The sequence below is a fragment of the Pelodiscus sinensis genome, chromosome 1 (assembly GCF_049634645.1).
Source record: "Pelodiscus sinensis isolate JC-2024 chromosome 1, ASM4963464v1, whole genome shotgun sequence".
NCBI lineage: Eukaryota > Metazoa > Chordata > Testudines > Trionychidae > Pelodiscus > Pelodiscus sinensis.
This window is the reverse complement of record NC_134711.1, coordinates 289,988,409-290,006,928: the sequence shown is the minus strand read 5'-3', so window position 1 is coordinate 290,006,928 and position 18,520 is coordinate 289,988,409. Positions and strand designations below refer to the sequence as shown.

General features: G+C 41.8%; 1 protein-coding gene across 2 annotated transcripts in view; it reads left to right on the top strand.

Moving 5' to 3' along the window:
• The window catches only part of KPNA3 (karyopherin subunit alpha 3), an 87,861-nt gene that overhangs the window by 51,464 nt on the left and 17,877 nt on the right, over positions 1-18,520 (top strand). For both annotated transcript variants that reach the window (XM_075919076.1, XM_075919077.1), the window contains 6 exons: positions 917-1,002; positions 8,062-8,148; positions 8,534-8,703; positions 10,465-10,509; positions 11,325-11,456; positions 14,150-14,278. In XM_075919076.1, the coding sequence (XP_075775191.1) occupies positions 917-1,002; positions 8,062-8,148; positions 8,534-8,703; positions 10,465-10,509; positions 11,325-11,456; positions 14,150-14,278 (649 nt within the window). The remainder of the gene's footprint in view (positions 1-916; positions 1,003-8,061; positions 8,149-8,533; positions 8,704-10,464; positions 10,510-11,324; positions 11,457-14,149; positions 14,279-18,520) is intronic.

Below are 18,520 nucleotides of genomic sequence, written 5' to 3'. Positions count from 1 at the left end.
GGTTTGGAGCATTGGAGGGAGCTCTGGACCAAGGGATTTGAAGTGCAGGAGGGCGTGCGTGCTGTGAGCTCTGGGAGGCAGTTTAGGTATGGGGGGGATTCCAACCTGGCCAAGAGATTTGGGGTGTGGTCAGGCAGCGCTTCCCTTTGGTGGCTCCCAATTGGCAGTGCAGCAGGGTTAGCAGGCTCCCTACTGCTCCTGAAGCATAGGTGTGTCCAATCCATGAGCAGAGGTGTGGCCAGGCAGTTCGGTGTGGTGCGTGCTGCACTGCCTCACAGGTCCTGGAGACTGCAGTTCCCAGCAAGGGCAATGCACAGAGCTTCCCTAGCTGCCCTTCTGCCTAGGAACCAGTAGAAAATGCTGGCTGCTTCTATCAAACTGCATGGAGCCAGGGCAGGAAGGGAGCCTCTGTTAGCCTCTCTGTGCCATCAACTGGACTTTTAAGGCCTGGCCAGTGATTCCTTTTCAGTCAGGTGTTCTGTTCGAAAACCGGATGCCTGGCAACCCTCAAATCCCTAGTGCTATTTCCCTCCCCCCAGGCTTTAGAGGGGGACAGAGATCCCCCTCCCCCACCCTGTGCTGCTCTCTCCTCCCTCTCAAAATTTAGGAGAAGAGGTATTTGTGTCAGTAGAATGTGGGGCGGTATTTACAGTGTGTGTGGATCTAGCAAATGAGGGGAGGTGCCGCGGTTCTGGGGGCAACAGTCAATCGGGTTGTTTTCAGTGATGGTCAGTAATAAAGGAGATTTTGGCAAGTATCGTTTGTTTTTCCATTCTGTCCTTTGGATGCTTGCCACAGCACAGTGTTAAATTCTGCAATTTCTACGTACATACATGACTATTATCAATAGTGGACAGCCATACAGTAGGCTAAAAAGCAGATTTCAAATGACCGGTTGACTTATTTTTTTTTACAGTCCTTCGTTACAATTTGAAGCTGCGTGGGCACTGACTAACATAGCATCGGGCACATCTGCACAGACCCAAGCTGTGGTACAGTCAAGTAAGTGCTAACAGTTGTTCATTTTTGGAAAAAATGGATGTTTGCTGGGTAAAGGTGAAAAGTATCTTCTGTTTGGAATTTTTTATTAAAACCATGAAAATTTATTTCTAGCACCTTTCTCATAATCATTGCGCTTTTGCTTGAAGCCCTTAAGGTATTTTTCCAACAGAGATTAACTTTAGGAAATGGTAGCCTGAGTATGGAAGGGTGAACAGTCATCTCATTACCATCACAGATAATGTTGATTCTTTGTCATTCTTGAAAAAAATATTTCCTAAAATTTAGTGCCGCTCTCTTCAGGACTAGAACCAGAAGGCTTAGTGAGTAATTCTTCCTGCTTTAAAAAGATACTATAAATGTTACAGGTTTAAAAAAGCTATTGAATACAGACAGCTGCATCTGAGTTGCACAGTTCAAGCTATCCAGGAAATGTGTCATAAACAAGTATATAAAAAGTTGTGTATTTAAGCAGAATAATAAGAGTAAGAAATCCATACATATAACACAGCCAAATTAATGTCTGAATATTTCTGACCACGGAGAGGCATGAGAGGAACATGTCCTCTCCCAAATTTTGGCTGGCTATGCTGCTCAGTTAATATCTGTCAGGGAGAGGGCAATAGTAGGTTCAGTCCAGGTGTCCATTTTTAATGGGAGTGAAAGGGAAAGTGACCAGAGTGTCAATAGCTGTAAAATGAAGAATGTAAAATATAATGGCTGGCGCTTCTGAAAGACAGGGGGAATAAGAAGCAAAACTGCCAGTGAGCTGCTGCTCTTTTAAGAAGAATGGGAGGAAGTGAAGAAACAAAGGGCTTGAGTCTTGCTGCTGTTGTAGAAGGAAAGAGGCTATGCTTTTAGCTTGGTCCAGCCTAGGCACAGAAGGAGATAGGAGCTGAAGGCTTCTGGCAGTCTAAAGAAAACACCAGAAGAGGGGCAATAGCATCCTCACAAAAGGAGATGGGGACCTGTAACAATTGATTATTTTAAAGAGGTGAAAATAGGAATGATTTAATTGATTTTCAGAGGGACAGGTAACACATGCAGTATAATTTGGAAGACAGCATTAATTTAGTTTTAGGAGAAGGGGAGAGTTGATTTTTTGAGAGGAGATATGCTAATTGGCAGAGTGGGGGGAATTGGTATGGAGAGATTAATTGAAATATAATGTATTTATTAATCTAGGGGTCATAGATGTGCTGGGAATAGCTAATTAGATGTGCCTGAAGGTGAGATTGCGGGGGTATGAAAATTGAAGGGTTTGAATTCCTTTCCTGCAGTTTGGCCTGCACCTTCCTGAGATAGGGAAGGAAGGGGTAAAAATGGTAACTCTAAGCTGCCCCTCTCTGCCTATCTCCCATGAGCCCAGCCACCTTGTCTGCTTCAGCTTGTGTCTCAGCAGCCATATTCATTTCTTTTGCATCAAGATGGGGCAAAGAGGAGAGCGTGGTAACTGTATTAGCCTTATTATTAGATATTTTTGACACATGGTGGTTTAGCCACAAACTGCTGCTGAAAGGCCAGACAGGATAAGAACATAAGAATGGCTGTACTAGGTCAGACAAAACGTCCATCTAGCCCAGTAGCCTGTCTGCCAACAGTGGCCAGCGCCAAGTGCCCCGGAGGGGGTAGACCGAAGACAATGATCAAGCGAGTTGTCTCGTGCTATCCATCTCCACCCTCTGACAAAGAGAGGCCAGGGACACCATTCCTACCCCCTGTGTAATAGCCTTTTATGGACCTAACCTCCATGAATTTATCTAGCTTCTCTTTAAACTCTATTATAGTTCTAGCCTTCAGAGCCTCCTCTGGCAAGGAGTTCCACAGGTTGACTATGCGCTGTGCGAAGAAGAACTTTCGCTTATTAGTTTTAAACCTGCTACCCATTAATTTAATTTGGTGTCCTCTAGTCCTTATGTTATGGGAACTAATGAATAACTTTTCTTTATTCACCCTCTTCACACCACTCATGATTTTATATACCTCTATCATATCCCCCCTCAGTCTCCTCTTTTCCAAACTGAAAAATCCCAGTCGCTTTAGCCTCTCTTCATATGAGACCTGTTCCAAACCCCTAATCATTTTAGTTCCCCTTTTCTGAACCCTTTCCAAAGCCAAAATATCTTTTTTGAGGTGAGACCACATCTGTACACAGTACTCAAGGTGTGGGCGTACCATAGTTTTATACAGGGGCAGTATTCTGTGTCTTATTTTCTATCCCTTTCTTAATAATTCCTAACATTCGATTTGCCTTTTTGACCGATGCAGCACACTGTGTGGACATTTTCAGAGAACTATCCACGATAACTCCCAAGATCTCTTTCCTGATTTGTCGTAGCCAAATTAGCCTCCATCATACTGTATGTATAGTTGGGGTTATTTTTTCCAACGTGCATTACTTTACACTTATCCACATTAAACTTCATTTGCCATTTTGTTGCCCAGTCACTTAGTTTTGTGAGATCTTTTTGAAGTTCTTCACAGTCTGCTTCTGTCTTGACCAGTTTAGTATCATCCCCAAACTTTACTACCTCACTGCTTGCCCCTTTCTCTAGATCATTTATGAATAAGTTGAATAGGATTGGTCCTAGGACTGACCCTTGGGGGACACCACTAGTTACCCCTCTCCATTCTGAAAATGTACCATTTACTCCTACCCTTTGTTTCCTGTCTTTTAACCAGTTCTCAATCCATGAAAGGACCTTCCCTCTTATCCCATAACAATGTAATTTACACAAGAGCCTTTGGTGAGGGACTTTGTCAAGGCTTTCTGAAAATCTAAGTATACTATCTACTGGATCCACCTTGTCCGCATGTTTGTTAACCCCTTCAAAGAACTCTAATAGATTAGTAAGACAGGATTTCCCTTTACAGAAACCATGTTGACTTTTGCCCCAAAAATTATGTTCTTCTACGTGCCTAACAATTTTATTCTTAACTGTCGTTTCGACTGATTTGCCCGGTACCGACGTTAGACTTACTGGTCTGTAATTGCCAGAATCACCTCTAGAGCCCTTTTTAAATATTGGTGTCATGTTAGTTATCTTCCAGTCAGTAGGTAGGGAAGCCGATTTAAAGGGATAGATTACAAACCACAGTTAACAGTTCTGCAATTTCCCATTTGAGTTCTTTTAGAACCCTTGGGTGAATGCCATCTTTCCTGCTGCTAAGGTACTTAAAAATATTTTGCTAGTGTGTTTTGAGTTTTTGGCTAGCTCTTCCTCAAAATCTTTTTTTTGCTTTTCTTATTACATTTTTACACTTAATTTGACAGTGTCTATGTTCCTTTTTATTTAGCTCACTGGGATTGGACTTCCATTTCTTGAAAGATGCCTTTTTGTCCCTCACTGCTTCTTTTACATGGTGGTTAAGCCACGGTGACTCTTTTTTAGGTCTCTTACTATGTTTTTTAATTTGGGGTATACATTTAAGTTGGGCCTCTATTATGGTGTCTTTAAAAAGTTTCCATGCAGCTTTCAGGGATTTGGCTCTCGTCACTGTGCCTTTTAATTTCTGTTTAACTAACCTCCTCATTTTTGTGTAATTCCCCTTTTTGAAATTAAATGCCAGAGTGCTGGACTGCTGAGGTATTCTTCCCACCACAGGAATGTTAAATGTTTTTATATTATGGTCACTATTCCCAAGCGGTCCTGTAATAGTTACCTCCTGGACCTGATCCTGCGCCCCACTCAGGACTAAATCGAGAATTGCCGCTCCCTTTGTTGGTTCCTGTACCAGCTGCTCCAAGAAGCAGTCATTTACGCATTGAGAAATTTTATCTCTGCATCTCTTCCTGAGGTGACATGTATCCAGTCAATATGGGGATAATTGAAATCCCCCATTATTATACTGTTTTTTATTTTGGTCGCCTCTCTAATTTTTCTTAGCATTTCAGTGTCACTATCACTCAGTGTTGTCTTCAAGTCGTCATCGTCAAGTCTAAGTCAAGTCTCTAGTCACTACAGTTCAAGTCCCAAGTCGAGTCTCAAGTCACAAACAATGAACCCGAGTCGAGTCCAAGTCGAATCACCTAGGCGACTTAAGTCAGACTCGAATTCAAGTCGTGGGACTCGAGTCAAGAACTCTGCTATCACTGTCCTGGTCAGGTGGTCGATAATATAGCCCTACTGCTATATTCTTATTATTGGAGCATGGAATTACTATCCATAGTGATTCTATTGAACATGTTGATTCATTTAAGATTTTTATTTCATTTGATTCTACGTTATCTTTCACATACAGTGCCACTCCGCCACCCACATGGCCTGAAATATTTTGTATCCCAGTATGATTGTGTCCCACAGATTTTCCTCATTCCACCAGGTTTCTGTGATGCCTATTATATCAATCTCCTCCTTTAATACAAGGTACTCTAATCCACCCATCTTATTAGTCAAACTTCTAGCATTCGTGTAGAAGCACTTCAAAAATTTGCCACTGCTTATTTGTCTGCCCTTTTCTGACATATTAGATTCCTTTGTATGTGGTTGTTTGTCTGCTCTGGCCCCTTGTTTGTCCTCTCCCTTCCTCTCTTTCTGACTACAGCCTAGAGAATCTCTATCAATGGATTCTCCTCTAAGAGAAGTCTCCATCTGATTTATGTGCTTCTCCACACCAGTCGGCTTTCCCCCCATCTCCTAGTTTAAAAACTTCTCGATGGCCTTTTTAAAATTTCAGTGCCAGCAGTCTGGTTCCACCCTGGTTTAGGTGGAGCCCATCCTTCCTGTATAGGCTCCCCCTCTCCCAAAAGTGTCCCCAGTTCCTAATAAATCTAAACCCCTCCTCTCTACACCATTGTCTCATCCATGCATTGAGACTCTGAAGCTCTGCCTGCCTACCTGGCCCTGCGCGCGGAACTGGAAGCATTTCTGAAAATGCTACCATAAAGGTCCTGGATTTCAGTCTCTTTCCTAGCAACCTAAATTTGGCCTCCAGGACATCTCTCCTACCCTTTCCTACGTCATTGGTACCTACATGTACCACGACCACCGGCTGCTCCCCAGCACTACACATAAGCCTATCTAGATGCCTCAAGAGATCCGCAACCTTCGCACCAGGCAGGCAAGTCACCATACGGTTCTCCTGGTCATCACAAACCCAACTATCTATGTTTCTAATGATCGAATCACCCACTTCTAACACCTGCCTCTTCCTAACAACTGGCGTTCCCTCCCCCTCAGAGGTATCCCTAGTGCGAGAGGATACCACAACATCCTCTGGAAGGAGGGTTCCAACTTTGGGATGGTTTCCCTCTGTTCCTATTGAATGCTTTGCTCCCCTGAGCCTTTCATCCTCCTTAAGAGCACTGGGGCTCTCAGACTGAAGGTGGGACAGTACTACAGTCCCGGAAAGTCTCATCAACATAGCTCTCTGCTTCCCTTAGCTCCTCCAGGTCAGCCACCCTGGCCTCCAAAGCCTGAATTCAGTCAGGAGCTCCTTGCAACAGGTGCACACATATGCCACCCGCCCACCGCAGGTAATCATACATGTTACACTCAATGCAATACACAGGATAGCCCCCATTCTGCTGCTGGGCTTCTGTCTGCATTTTTCTTATGAATATGTTTAATTATAAACTGGGCTTCTTTTTAAATGTCTGGAATATAGATTATTATAAAAGTTATGTTTAAAGAAGGTCAGAAGTAACTAGCGCCCTTTAACCTCCCCTTTCTAAACTCCTTCCTGCTTGCAGCCACCCTGTTCGCAAGCGCCATGGTCGCTTACTAGCAGGCTTTATAAGCTCTGGCCTCCCTGAAAGCTCTTCCCTCCAGCTATAGCTTGACTAATGTAGGAAGGAATATAATGGATGTAGGAAGGAATATAAGTCCAAGGAACCTTTTAAAAAAAGAGTTAACAAATATATTCAGAATATCCAAGAAAAGGTATTTTGTAACATTCCCTTGTTCTTCCACTAGTAGCTGCCTTTTATAGTCAAAAGGTACATTGCATAAATCCTCCAAGCAGTCTTTAAAATGTTTTACATTTAATATTAAATTAACAAGAAGAAAGGAACACAAACTCTGGCAACTCAAGTATAAAAATATATTTAGACAGGCAAAAAAAAGAGAAAGAGCAACAGGCAAAAAAGACACAAACTAACAGCAAAAAATTTAAGTAAGTCAGAAGCGGGAAACCTGCCTATCAATGGAGACGGGGCATCCAAATGTTTGGCATATCTGGCAAATGTACTTTGCAATCATCACTACAAAAGAGTCATGCAAATGCCTGTTCTCACTTTCAGGTGACATTGTAAATAAGAATCAGGCACCATTATTTCCTGTAAATGTAACCAAACTATTTGTCTTAGCACTTGGCTGAATAGGAAGTAGGACTGAAAGGACTTATAGGTAATAAAGTTTCACATTGTTTTGTTTTGGAGTGCAGTTATGTAACAAAAAAGTCTACATTTGTAAGTTAAACTTCCATGGTAAAAAGTCTGAGGGGTAGCCATGTTAGTTTGGATCTTCAAAAACAACAAGTCCTCCGGCACCTTCATCAGATGAATTGGAGTGGAAGTTACAGGGGCAGGATTATAAATGTTGTGTTAATGAGGCTAATCAAGTCAGGGTGGAAGTCAGGCTCATTAACTTCCACTCCAGTTCATCTGATGAAGTCGGTTTGACACATGAAAGCTTATGCCCTAATAAATCTGCTATTGTCCAAGGTGCCTCAGGACTCCTTGTTGTTTTTTCATGGTAGAGATTGCACTACAGTACTTGTCTGGGGTGAACTGAAAGATTCTATTTCTTTCTATATTATTTTGGCAGTCAAATATTTGTAATAAAAAATAATATAAAGTGAGCACTGTACCTTTTATATTCTGTGCTGCATTTGAAATCAATATATTTGAAAATGTAGAAAAACATCCAAAATGTGTAATACATTTCAATTGGTATACTATTAACAGTGCAATAAAAATGGATATCGATTGCAATTAATTGTAATTAATTTTTAATTGTGTTAGTTAATAGAGATTAATCAATATCTCTAATAATAGACTGAACTATTATGTACAGTTTCTTCTGTGTTCCGCTAACAGAGTCAAATCTTTTCATTCTGCAGATGCAGTACCCCTCTTTTTGAGACTGCTTCACTCACCACATCAGAATGTTTGTGAGCAAGCTGTTTGGGCTCTTGGAAATATTATAGGTAAGTGTTAACTGTATTTAAAAAAAACACTTGAAATTAAATCAGGGGACATGCAAGAATTTTAGATTCTGACTTTTAAACATTGGCATTACCATATGAGACTATGTTTCCTCTATTTTCTCTGGTTTCATGTAATTTTCCACATGGCAAGAATCCGTATGTATATACTAATTATTAAGTTTTGAGAGTTAGTGACTTCCATTTGCTATAAGATTTTTTTAATATAAATTTTGTAAAATACTAAAATACTTATGAACAGCAGCTTTTGGTACTAAACTACTCGTGAGGAAACATAGAATATCAGTATCCCAACATAAGTCATTGCATACATTTCAAAGTTTTCCATCTTTAATGGAATTTTTTTAAACAATTTTCATTTCTGTAGGTGATGGTCCTCAGTGTAGAGATTATGTCATATCACTGGGAGTTGTCAAACCTCTTCTGTCCTTCATCAATCCCTCCATTCCCATCACCTTCCTTCGGAACGTCACATGGGTCATTGTAAATCTCTGCAGGAATAAGGATCCCCCACCGCCTATGGAGACAGTTCAGGAGGTAAATAATTATAATAGGACTGATTTTTACACCTTAACTCTGGGCTACAGGACAATTTTTATGATGTCATATGTGCTATACATTAATGCATGTTTTATGGTACTGCCGGTATTAACGACCAGTTGTTAATCAAAGCATCAAAGTGGTTTACGCATAGGCACCAGCTCCATGGGTGCTCTGAGGCTGGAGCACTGAGAGGGGAAAAATGCTGGGTACTGGGTATCCACTGGCGGTCCTCTTCTATCCCCCAGTGCCTCCTGCCCACCGGCAGGCCCCACTGACCAGCACCTCACCTCCTTCCCTGTGTCTCCCAATCGCTGCAATCAGCTGTTTTGCAACATGCAAGAGGCTTGGGGTACGTGTGCGTATGCGTGTGCGTGTGCGTGTGCATGTGGAGGGGGGAATGGCAGAAGAGTAAGGATGCAGTATCCTAGGGGAAGAGAGGGGAACAGAATGGGAAGGGGCAAGGCTGGAGCAGGACAAGAGGAGGCAGGGCAGGGGTGAGATCTGAGAGGGGGAATGCATGGAGTAGTGGAGGGGCCTAAGGCAAAGCCGGGGGTCAAGCCCCCTCCCCCCCCCCGGCACTTTGGGAAGTTGTGGCCTGAGTTCTATTTAATTAAGGTAATTAAAAGATATAACTCAGCTAATTATTCCATTTGAGAGGATGAATACTGACTTACTAGTCTTTGGAAAATATGTTGAAAATAGATGTCAACAAGTGAAAACTAGAAAGTGCTAACTTGCAAACTTAGTTTAATTTGCAGAATTTATAGTTCCACCAAACAAGAGACTACTACAAATATGATTCTCTACACACAGATAGCTAGTTTTAATGATGTGAAATGTAAGTAAATTAGTAAATGGGTGTGTCATTTTAATATATATTTAAGTTTTAAGTACTTGTCAAAATATATAGTGTCAGTGATAAGTCCCTGCCACAGGTGGGGGGACTGCTCCCAGATAATAGTTAACCCATTCACATCCCTATTAACTACTAACCTGTTTAAAGCTGCATTTTGATTAAAAATATATTCTGATATCTGTAATTTTTGAAGCAGTTTGAAGCAATCATTTTCATGCACAATGAAGTACGAAGGAACTTCAGAATTGGGACAGTACAAGCAGAACACTTTTTTATCAAACAAGGATTTATGTATTGCAGTCAGAATAATTTTGTTCTGGCTCTACAGAAATGCATGTAACTTTTTTTTTTTAATTTTGATCCTGGTATCTTCCCAAACAAGGGGGGATTTTGTTGTGCTTACATTTTTACTGTACCCAATATTTTTAAACACAAGCTTTCAGAAATAGCATAGGTGTGGGAACTTGGGGTACCCAAGGTGCTGCCACACTGCTGAACTTGAAGTGATTTCCATCAAATACAATTTGATTCAATGGCTTTCAGTACCCCCACTATACAGAGTGTTTCAGGCCCCTTGATAAGTAGCTGGAAAAATCACTAAATTTATCTTTGCTCTTAAATTTGCTTGTTTCCCTGAAAATGGTCTCTTCTCACTACTTCTTTAAAGTGTAGCACTACTGAAACTTCTGTTTTGCATTTGTACAAAATTCCTGCAACATATTTGTTTTTTATGATGTTTGACTGAATGCTGTTTGTTAGGAAACAAAGGTGTATAATGCATAAATAAATCCTCAAACCATAGTCCTCTGTGTGTTTTACTCTGATTTGCTTTTACACAGGTGATGTTACTTCATGATGGACAGGTGCCACTGTAATTATTGATAGTTTATTTTTTTCAGATTTTGCCAGCATTGTGTGTTCTCATATACCATACAGATATAAATGTAAGTAAAAACAAAACAAATACTTTAAAATTTTCAGTATTTGGATATTTTTTCTTTGTTTCTCTAGAGATAAATGTGGATTGCATTTAAATGGTAAACTTGTTTTATATGTTAACCTGTATAGAATTAAGTAAACATACTACTGTCAGTATTTTCATAATGATAGATTCCAGTAATCGGGAGAGTAAAAGGGGAAGCACAAATACCATTTCTGAAATTTAGAATTCTTTTAATTGTTTAAGTACTGTAGTAACTATGTACACATAAAACTATCTATTTAGGTTGCAAAATCAAGCATTCAACATTTGTGAGATTCCAGATTTACACTTGCCTTTAATTCTGCCTTTTGAGTATCTAGTTTATTAAATACATGAGGTTTGAGTCGTATGTGAAAGAGCTATGTAATTAGATTGTATCATATATTCAGAAAGGGACAGAATTAAATTTCAAATGCAACATAAATCTGGCATTCTATAACTTTTGAGTTCTTGATTTTTGCAATCTAAACCTAGGAAATCACACACAAAAACCTACTTTCTAAAAAGCAAAGAAGTACATTCTGTTGTGCAACTGGAACAACCCATCATTTGTCCTCTTTAGGATTTGAATACCAAACCTTCAGCATTGCAACACAGACTTGAGCTATAAGACTAACTAAATTATCTGGCTACAGGAGACAACTGCTACACACAAAGGCAGGAATGGGCTTCTGGGATTATGTGCTGAGTCTTAAGAGGAATTGTGGAGTGTCAGTCACACAGTTCGGACATATACAGTTGCTGTCTCACATGTTTGTTCTTTTCTGCTTCCTGCAGATCCTTGTGGACACTGTCTGGGCTCTGTCCTATCTAACCGATGGTGGTAATGAACAGATACAGATGGTCATCGATTCAGGGGTTGTACCTTTTCTAGTTCCTCTTCTGAGCCATCAGGAAGTTAAAGTTCAAGTAAGTGTTATTTTGTTTCCATTGGTGGCATTGACTAATCCTTTTAATAAGTCATTTGCCATCTGTTAGGGGGAGAAAAGGGTGTATCCCAAAAGCAGTGTCCTTACTACAAAAGTATGAAATGAGTTACTTTCCTTGTGTAGATAGGGAAACTTAATTTTAGTGTGTTTTATTAGTAGGGGTCAATCCAAGGCTTCCCCTGTTAATAAAAGTTGCCAAATCTAAACTATACAGATCTAAAGTGAGAGGAGTTTATGGTAATTAGTGAACTGTGGATGTAGTGAGGGTAAGATATGATATTGCAGGATTGGGTCATACTACATTAATCCAAGGATTTTGGTACAGAAATAGGTCTCAGTAAAATCTTGTTGAAAGGTCTGTCAGTCCATAGCTTAATTGTAGAAAATTTTTCAGATTAAACTGTTTTCTTTTATGTAGATATTTTAATAGAATTTCCACAGCCTTCCGTTGAAGATATATGTAAAATTTCTTGGTGTGAACTCGTATAGAAAAATTAGTACAAAATGTGTAAGAATGATAGCCATTAAAATGTCTTGTGGTACTAAAAAAAAGACTTGTGGTACCAAAATGTGTTTTAATTAGTATTTTTATGTTTTATCTTCCATAAACTGTAACACATTTTTCTCCATTCTCATGTCTTTTACTCTTGGTTTATCCTCTAAATTTTCAGTCTGTTTTGTTCAGTGATGTCCTGAGATTCCTGTCTCCTTATTTCCCTTGCTCTCCAATAGGGATGTTAGATAGCAGGTATTTGAATAGTTGTGTAACTGCATGAAATCTTTGCAGTTACACGACTATTCTATAGTCCCAGGGGTTGGTGCTGGTAGCCAGTTTGCTCCTCTTCCCACTTCCAGGGAGCCTCCTGCCATCCCGCACTGCTGCCTCTCAATCAGAGGCAGCAGTGCAGGGTGGCAAGGAGAGCCAGTTTAAAAAACAGCTCTCCTCGTGAACCTGCTGCCTCGCGCTGCTGCGTCTGATACGGAAGCAGCAACATGGGGAGGCAGCAGCTCCTGTCCGTGAGGAGCTCAGACCCTCCGCGGACAGGGGCTGCTACCGCAAAGCAGTCTCCTCCCATGGTGGGCCCAGGCTCACTGCGGACAGAGGCTGTTCTGGAGGATGCAGAGCAGCCACTATCTGCGGGAAGCTTGGACCCCCCCATGGACAGGGGCTGCTATCATGAAGCAGCCTCCCCTGCCCTCCCAGTAGGAGGGGGCAGGTGGTAGTGTAGGAGGGGGTAGGTGGCACTGCGGAACTGGTGCTGGGGAGAGCCGGCAGAGACAGCGAGGAGGAGGGAATGTGAGTAGTCGACAAAATTAAACGATAAGACTAGGCTACTCTCCAACTTATGTTGATTCTTCTTTTAAACGTTCAAATCCCAAATTTCAAATTTTAATTATTTAAAATATTAAATAACATCTTCAGATAGTCACATCATTAAGTCTTATGCATGTTCTATGGTAGAAAAAACGTCAAGTTGTTGAGAACTTAAGAAAATAAAAGTAAAATTTTTAGTGAACATGTTAGGTATACATGATACATGATGCATAGTATTCGTACATTAATTTGCCAGAAGGAATATAAAATGAACAATCCTTAAACTTCACTGTAATCTACAGGTTTGTTAGATCATTTGGTAGGGCATCAGAAATAGATTACCTGTTTTTTTTTCAGTCTATTTAACTTTGACTGTTTCTAGCCATTATTCTAACAAGGCTAGAAATCTTCTCCTTAATAGAGGGCTATAGTCCCTGAGTTTATTTTGGCACTCGAAGGCCCCAAAATAACCATTTTTATTTTCATGATAAATTATCAGCATATATAGCATCCACCCTTCTTCCTATTTACAAAGCAATACATGCACCAAATAACAGAGGATTAAAATTCAGGAAAACTTAAATGGATAGTTCCCTATAGAAGCTAGGGAAGCCAATCTAATTTAGCCAGCTCAAAACTACAGTGAAAGAGAGGGATTTAGGAAAATGTTCACTTTTAAAAAGTTAGTATAATAAAACCATGGCACTAAATAGGACCTTTTGGTGGTATCTGTATACTTTTTATGTTTCTTAGTTCTTACCTCCTTTGTCTGTCCTGAAATCTTTTAAACCAGTTTACTTTTTTTAAAAAGCGTATTTTGTAATGCATTGTTTCAGTTGCCAAATATTCACTATTTGATTAAAGCCCACTGAGAGCAATTCAAAGAAGGGGAAAAATAGGGACTTCTTGTAATGCTACTGTAGCACAGATCAGTTGAATAGCTGACTGGTGTGATAACAGTTAAAAGCATGGGAACATTACATGTAATTCAGATCAGACCTCTGAATTAATTGGTCTTCTCATTCACTTTTTTCACTTTCAGTTTTAAGTCCCTAAACCTTTCTTTTTTAACAACTTTGTAATCTTGCACTCTTCTTGACTTCAGCCAGAAAGAACTTTTTCATTCAAGAAAATATTTGTACTCTACTCTCACTTTGTGGAGCTGTGGTGCAAGAAATCCACTCTGCATACTCTAAGCATATTGCTGAGCATGGTTTTGAAAATACAGTGCTAAATTGTATTTAAGGAAATGAGTATCTTAAAGGGACACTATCCTGGTGTTTTTAGTGGTCCTGGTTTTACCACAAGTAGTTGCATACATGCAGTAATGTCTTGCTGTTTTTTTTCTTCAAATATAGACAGCAGCATTGAGAGCAGTGGGCAACATAGTAACTGGTACTGATGAACAAACACAAGTTGTTCTCAACTGTGATGTTCTTTCTCACTTCCCAAATCTCTTGACGCATCCGAAAGAGAAGATAAACAAGGTATATTTTGGTTTTATTTTCATTTTTATTTTGTTTCTTGGTTCAGCTTTTAAGTTAGCAAAATATTTTTGATTTTGTAGCATGTATTAAGCAGAGTTCCCAACTGCTAGGGAGCAGGATTTATTCTTTTAACTTTAGAGAACAGTATAAACATTTTTTTTCCTCACCTTGCATTAATAACCATGTCTGCATATTGGCCAGACTGTTCTCGTGGAGATACGATTGGTAATCCCACTTAAGGGACTACTTTATTAAGAGTGGAAAATATCTTTTCAGATGGAAATGTTGCTTTTGTAAAATTTTACAGCATAAGTGTGAAAGGTGAGTGCATGTTGGAGTGATGTGGTTGGAACTCCTCTGTTTCAGACCAACAGCAAAAGCAATATTGAAACCTACAAGTTTTCCAGTTTTCACTCCTGGCAGACTTATTTATATACTGCCTAACATGTGCACAGATTTTATAGGACTGCATGTGAGCTGGTGGTCAGATCCACCAACCGAGGAAGATTAAAACCAACTGCACAGAGAGAGTGACTTTTTCAGGATTTTCTTTATTAATTTAGAGCAAATGGAAAGCAACCCAAAACAGATTTACTTCTCCAGAGGGCCAAAGATAAAAAGCGATCTCCAGAGTTTCACTGCTCTTGTCAATAGAAGCTTCCTGTTGTGTTCCCGTAGCCCCCTCTCAGGCCTTCTGCCTATTAGAGGGGAAGGCATCTCCTAGCTCTTTGGGAGACTCTGAGTATCTTCTGTTTGCTCTTCTGCTTAAGAGGCAGGAGCCCTTATACCCAGTTACCTGTATAGCACATGGAGTAGGAACAAGTGTGTGATCTGAAAGTATTGCTCCTAGTTGTAAGGGCCCAAAGGCTGTAACAGGCGCAGAGAGGCACACACATTGGTTCTAGTGCCCTGTTGTACACAGTATCTGGCTCTAGAGCTCATGATCTAAAGATATATGCCTTAAGGGTCACGTTAGCATTGAAATACAGTACTGTGTATCACTATATGAGAGCTGCGAATCATCTGCTTTGCAGTTAATAGTCATAAATAAGCATTATCAGTTTCAAGTGTGCCCACAGGAAAAACAAATGTGCCTTCAAAATATTATAATTACTAGTGGGGGAAGCTTTGAATGAATTGCATCAACAACACTCCCTACTCGAAGAAGACAATAGAAATAGGAACTGAACCCCAGTCTTTTTTGTTCCAGTGCAGAAGATTGTCACCGAGCTGTTGAACAAAACTATCAGTTATTTTATTGTCTTAGGATGGAAGTATTCTATGCATGCCTAGTTTTATATGCAAAAATCAGAGATTAAAACTTCTGACATAGGAGCTTCAATAAATAGTATAAGCAAATCCTTTCTCATCCCTGCTCCCCCAGTAATTCAAAGCTTATCTGAGCTAAATTCTGCAGTCTGGCCTCTAGATTCTCTGGCACAGTAAAGTTTTATTTAACTAACTATAACAATAAACACAGAAGGCTATGTCCTTAATGGTAGTAACTCTAGCAGTTCAAAGAGGTCAGAAAGTGGGTGCAAATAAAACTGCAAAATGTATTGGGGGGGGGCTTGGTATAAATGAGGCTGCCTCAGTGGGGAGTGTACTAATTGTGTATTTAAATATCCATTAAACTTTAATTTTAGATTGATTCCTATGTTGTTAGCTTTCACTGTGTTGTAGAATTTTGTATTGGAAACACATGGCTACATTATAGAAGCTGTCTGAGAGGGAAGTTTTAGCACAGGGGTCGGCAACCTTTCCAAAGCGGCGTGCCAAGATTTAACCCTCCTGCCCTGGGCTGTGCTGCTCTCCTGGGAGGCGGGGAGGGTCTCTCTCCACTGTGCACCCTGTGGATAACCTGGTTCAATGAAAACCTTTCCGCAGTCCACCAGTTGCTAATGGAAACTCACCTTTAATTACATAATGATGCCCAAGCCGTTTTGCTAGTGCTGCAGCTGAGGAGAACGGTTTAATTTAAATTATTAAACAGACTAAGCATTTTAACTTTCTCATGTTAGTTTATCAAACTGCATTAAAAAAAGTAAAATATTAATTTATGTTCAACACAAAAGGGTTTTTTTTTTTTTTTATTTATGGCAGGGGCGAGGAACCTTTTTTGGGTCGGGGGCCACTGACCCATAGAAAAAGCAGTTGGGGACCACACAAATGAGAAGTAAAAACAACTCTCAAAAAAACCAACACTCACTGATGTGGCCCCCAACTGAGACATCTCACTCTTCTGGCACTCCAGCCCTACGGGGCCCAGGGAAAGGACAGGGAGGATTGAGTTGAGGTTCAGGGCTTCCCATAGGCCAGATTTACTTCTCTGGGGTTCTAGAGTTAATGTATTTTGGGGACCCCATTAGGCTCTGGTGTGGGAACAAAAAGGAAGGGTTCAGTGTGCGGGACAGGGCTGCCAGTGAATAGGATAGGGATGGGGATGCGCAGGAGGTGGTGTGCAGGAGGAGGTGAGGGTGCAAGTTCTGAATGAGAGGTAGGGTGCAGAAGCAGGCTTGGGAGTAGGGCATGCCAATGGGAGCAGTGTGGAAAGCCTCCGGACAGCATGTCACTGTGCTACCGTTCCCCCGGCGGGGTGGGGAGAAGGAGAGCTCAGCCAGTTTCCTCACCCATGCTGCTGCTGCTGCTCGAGCCTTGTGATCACTGCACAGCCCGCCTCTCCTCCTTCAGCTACTTCTCCAGCAGGTTGCCCAGCACCTTGCTGATCTGAGAGCTGGTGGGGCCGGGCGCGTTGGTGGCAGTGCATCAGGGCCCATGGCTATGGACACAGTGGCCAGGCTCAGCGCAGTGGTGGCAGCAGGTGTGGCTGCAGTGCAGGGTCACTGGCTTGCATAGCAGCCACTGGCACAGGTGGCAGCCAAGCAGGGGTGTCTCACAGCGCCTTGCCTGCTCCCTCGGGGCCGCTGGTAGGACAGGGCGGCAGGCGCAGCGCCTTCCCACGCAGGCTGAGCATCACACCTTCAGCCAGCTCCCACAGCTCCTCGGGCTGCAGGTGGGCCAGCCAGACTGCGGCATCTTGGCCAGCTGTGAGCAGTTTGGCTCCATGCTGCTCACTCCACTCACCAGAAGCTCCAAGGCACAGAGGTCTCCCCAGCAACGGTGGCAGCAGTAGAGGACAAGGAGGTGGTATGGCCAGAGCGGGGGCTCTGCGCAACAGAGTCATAGAATCATAGAACTGGAAGAGACCTCAGAAGGTCATCAAGTCCAGCCCGCTGCTCTAGGCAGGACCAATCCCAACTAAATCAACCCGGCCAGGGCTTTGTCAAGCTGAGACTTAAACACCTCTAGGGATGGAGACTCCACTACTTCCCTAGGTAACCCATTCCAGTGCTTCACCACACTCCTAGTGAAATAGTTTTTCCTAATATCCAACCTGGACCTCTCCCACCACAACTTGAGACCATTGCTCCTTGTTCTGCCATCTGTCACTACTGAGAACAGCCTCTCTCCATCCTCTTTGGAACCTCCCTTCAGGAAGTTGAAGACTGCTATCAAATCCCCCCTCACTCTTCGCTTCTGCAGACTAAACAGACCCAAATCCCTCAGCCTCTCCTCATAAGTCATATGCTCCAGCCCCCTAATCATTTTGGTTGCCCTCCGCTGGACCCTCTCCAATGCGTCCACATCCTTTTTGTAGTGGGGGGCCCAGAACTGGACACAATACTCCAGATGCGGCCTCACCAAAGCCGAATAAAGGGGAATGATGACATCTCTGGATCTGCTGGCAATGCTCCTCTTAATGCAACCTAATATGCCATTAGCCTTCTTGGCTACAAGGGCACACTGTTGACTCATATTGAGCTTCTCATCCACTGTAACCCCCAGGTGCTTTTCTGCAGAACTACTACTTAACCGGTTGGTCCCCAGCTTGTAATTATGCTTGGGATTCTTCCGTCCCAAGTGCAGGACTCTACACTTGTCCTTGTTGAACCTCATCGGATTTCTTGTGGCCCAATCCTCCAATTTGTCTAAGTCACTCTGTACCCTATCTCTGCCCTTAAGCGTATCGACCTCTCCCCCCAGCTTAGTGTCATCCGCAAACTTGCTGAGGGTGCAATCCATCCCCTCATCCAGATCATTAATAAAGATATTGAACAAAACCGGTCCTAGAACCGAACCTTGGGGCACTCCGCTAGAAACCGACCGCCATCCTGACATCGAGCCATTGATCACTACCCGCTGGGCCCGGCCTTCTAGCCATCTTTCTATCCATCTTACCGT